This window comes from Sinocyclocheilus rhinocerous, unplaced genomic scaffold (assembly GCF_001515625.1).
Source record: "Sinocyclocheilus rhinocerous isolate Xijiao unplaced genomic scaffold, SAMN03320098_v1.1 scaffold21, whole genome shotgun sequence".
Lineage (NCBI taxonomy): Eukaryota > Metazoa > Chordata > Actinopteri > Cypriniformes > Cyprinidae > Sinocyclocheilus > Sinocyclocheilus rhinocerous.
Genome location: NW_015641422.1, coordinates 1,677,075 through 1,681,113, shown reverse-complemented (window position 1 = coordinate 1,681,113; position 4,039 = coordinate 1,677,075). Strand labels below are relative to the sequence as shown.

Genomic DNA, 4,039 nt, shown 5'->3' with positions numbered 1-4,039 from the left:
TACCAGTCGTTTTTGTAGGCATTAAACTGCCAGAATTTTAAAAGACGATATCTCCGTTTGCATTGAACTTTCAGCTTCGTAACTTTGCAGATATTGTTTATGATCAAACAGCAACATTACACACTAACTAACATTAAAAAAGTGAAATCGCAATCAACCACCCCTTTAAGAAAATGTCTTTAAGATGTTTATGATTTAGAATGTATGTAAAACTGACAGAGACGTTTATCAGATGTTCGTTCACAGCAGATGCTTTCCAGATGAAGCGATCTTTAACCCTTTAAGATCTCAATCTAGTTAAAACTAATCTATATTCATTATTTGTGTGCACGTTTTAATATTGGGGCTGGGTATTGACACATATTTCACAAAACCATTTGCCTTAGATTCTTGATTCAGTTAGGTTCCAATTACATTTTGATTCAATATCAATTTATTTGAATATATATCAACTGAAGTGCATCACAATTTTTCTTAAAGAACGCAATCTCTTAAATAATACAGGGGAAGCATGTCAATTGGTATATTACTACGTCATTAAAGGTTAAAATTAACAGTCCAAATTTATTTTTAGATGTAATGATGAACACTCAAATAAAATCTCGCAATCTCACATCACATTTCTGTCAACTTTTAATGATATAATTGTTTATACTACAATTCGTTTTTAAAATATGAACATTTACATGGTGGCTGTCATTAAAAACTTTTATAAATCTGTTTTCATGACAGATTCATTCAAATTCATTCAAATGCTCATCTTTAGAGTTAATTTTTCTAGCTAACTGTCGAGTTATGTACATTTCCTGAGGTAACATGTTTGTGACATCGTTTACAAACTGAGTAATTACATGAGATATACATTTCAGTAAGTTGTACTGTTACTTTCAGCATACATTCTGAATGTCAAAAATGTTTTGATAAAATTGTCATTTGAAAAGCTGAACCTTTACCCAGATAGCACACATACGTCTGCAAGATGTCTGTTAGTTCACCCAAAAATTTAAATTATGTCATTATTAATTACTCACCCTCATGTCATTCCAAACTAGGGTTGTGACGGTAAGGAAATTTTCCCACCGGTTAATCGACGTGTGACAACACCGATAATACTGGTATCACCGTGGGGGCAGGGGCGTTTCCTCACTTTTAAATAGCTTAAAAGCACAGTGCGCATTTTACTTTCACTTTCGAATTAGTGAGACGTAACCGGTGTTGCGGCTTAACAACGGTATCACCGTCAGCACAGTCTATTGCAGCAAGCCTATTCCAAACCCGTAAGACATTTGTTCATCTTCAGAACACAAACTAAGATATTTTTGATGAAATCCGAGAGCTTTCTGACCCTCCATAGACAGCAACAGAAATTCCACATTCAAGGCCCAGAAACGTAGTAAGGACATTGTTAAAATAGCCTATCGTTAATAATTCTTCTCTTCTGTGTCACCATCCTCCACCATTCACAAGAGTAACATGATGCATTGTTTAATAAAAATAGTTGAAGTAGTTATTTTTGTTTTCTTTGCGCAAAAAAAAAACAAAACAAAAATCTCAGAGAATGGGCCTTGAATGTGGTAGTTCCGTTGCCGTCTATGCAAGATCAGAATGCTGAACAAAGGTCTTACAGGTGAGTAATTGAGGGTGAGTAATTAATGACAGAAGTTTAATTTTTGGGTGAAACATTTTCATGTTCACCTTACTTGCAAGTAGTTGTTGATGCACCTTGATTGCAGTTTCAAACTGTATCAGGAAGCTGATCACGCAAGCGTCTGCACTCACATTACTTATCTATACTTATATGCAATGTTCACTATAGCTCATGTTGCCTCAAATCTTGAACTTGAAAATTAATGACTTTCAGTTACTTTATTGCTGTAAACTGCAGTCTGGCTGGCTCTGTAGGTCTTTGTTAGTGGCGTAATCTCATCATGCAAAGATGCAGCGTAATGTTCCCAAACTCTCACGTCTGATTAACATTTCTGATGTGTCACTCACCACCTCCACCAGGATAGAGGTTCAACTGCATCCTCAGAACGGCCAACAGTAGCCACGAATGCAAAGGGCCAGGCCAGCAACATCATGAATGCAGCAAAGAGCAGACGAACAGGGAACAGTGTCACGGTCATCACTGCTATCTATGAGAGAGAGAAAATGTGTGTTAGAGGTAACCAGAGGTTAAAATCTCAAATATTTTCACGTTAATCCAGAATTTGCCAGTATAGCAGTGCCTTGGGGCTGGAGAACACAGAAAGCACGTGAGGTATGAGGGACATTTACGGAAAGTGGTAGGAGGGAAACAAAAATATGCAGTGAGACCACATTATATTTTGCTATGCTGTGCAATACTCAAAGACCGAAAGAGACAGGCCTAAGGAACATTAACATTTACATTACTCCGTCCTAGTTAACTTTTAGACAGGCCAATAGATCCAAACTCACATTCGGCTCTTCTAAGCAGAACCATCAAGATTTAAATAAAAGACGGTTGATGTAATGGCTACATTAAAAGCTTAGTGTTTGAATTCTTGAGTATCAAGATTTCAGTTTTATGACTAAGAGATTGAAATATCTTTATAGTTAGTTTACTTCAAAGCTGACTATAAAGAATGAAGAACCCTGGGGCTTCATTTATAAAATGCATGTATGAACAGATTTGATCATAAATTCCATGGATTTGACTTGCCAAATAAATTCAGATGACCTTGCAAATAGTGAAAATGTATAAATGATCAGTGATCACAAGAACGATTTGATTCAGAATTTGGTCATATTGAGATTGTGTGTCATGGCGTGTCATTCAGAATACCTACTTTAACAGTATATTCTTTGACCAAAAGAAAGTAATTTTGGAAGCTAGGAATTTGCATTTGTGAGGCATTAAACAAGTTTTTGAAGCAAAGAGAAACAATTGTACGTTACAAGAAGTTCATTTCATTCATTTTATTGCTGCAGTTTTGATAAATTTGTATTCTATCATACAACATACAATCCAGAAAAGTTTAGATTTTTAGCTTTAGCTTTTTAAAATTGCTTTAAAATTTAATTAATTCATAAAAAATGGAAAAACCTGAACTTGCATCATAGGGCCCTAACATACTCTTGTATTTCAAAACATAAATATAGAAAAAAAAATTTGTGCGTGCAGACATTTTATAAAGAGCACAGAAATATTTTGGCAATTTACATTTAGTAATAAGGCCTCTGGTTTCTACAAAATAACAGAAAATCCAATTATGCTTCAGTGGTGTCAGAATTAGATACATACAGTGAGCTATTCGTGACTAAACTAGGAGAGCCATCAACTCAGAGCACAAGGACGTCACATGTCATGCTTCTATATGCAACTCAGGAAAAACAAAATCACATAAGTGGGACATAAGAGGGAACAGGAAATGAGGAAGAGAAAAAAAAAGAAAAAAAGTCAACTGATGTTAGATGCCTCTCTTTTTTCCCCCATGAGAGAGAGTTTTTAAAAGCAGAAGGAAGGGTGCTCATGGTATCGGATATGGACTTTACATGAAAGCATTATACTGTAACAGTTTTCTCCTGCAGAATATATGGTTAATTCAAACTCCATAATGCAACTCCAGTATACCAGACATGTCTCAATTGTACACCAGTTACTCATGCGATAAATCTTCGAAAGGGAAAGATCAGGTTTGCATCAGCGCATCTCTGATGACCTCTTGGCCACAAATATCTCATGTTCCCATCAATGGTTTACATCTACTGACTTCTCTGTTAAGTCTACTGAGCTCACACTGTTAAGCTGAACGTTGTGACTTAACCCTAATTTTCTGTTGATTTCATGCAACATTTGGGATCCCAGAGACTAATGCTGTTTATGTAAAAAAAAAATAGTAATATTGAATTATTTTCTATTTAAATTATCTTATGTTCCTCTGACCTAATAAAAACCCAACAGGTAGATATTATTGAAGCTTTAACACTGTTAACCACAAAACAGTTGTGCCCTTCTTTGAAAGTCATTATTATCCTGAACAGAAATGTATATTTATATGATATATATATTTATATG

The 4,039-nt window shown here is 35.1% G+C and overlaps 1 protein-coding gene across 1 annotated transcript in view; it reads right to left on the bottom strand.

Moving 5' to 3' along the window:
* Window positions 1-4,039, bottom strand: part of LOC107754844 (lysophosphatidylcholine acyltransferase 1-like) — a 33,678-nt gene that overhangs the window by 19,968 nt on the left and 9,671 nt on the right. Inside the window, exon 3 of the mRNA XM_016571453.1 lies at window positions 1,996-2,135. Coding sequence (XP_016426939.1) covers window positions 1,996-2,135 — 140 coding nt within the window. The remainder of the gene's footprint in view (window positions 1-1,995; window positions 2,136-4,039) is intronic.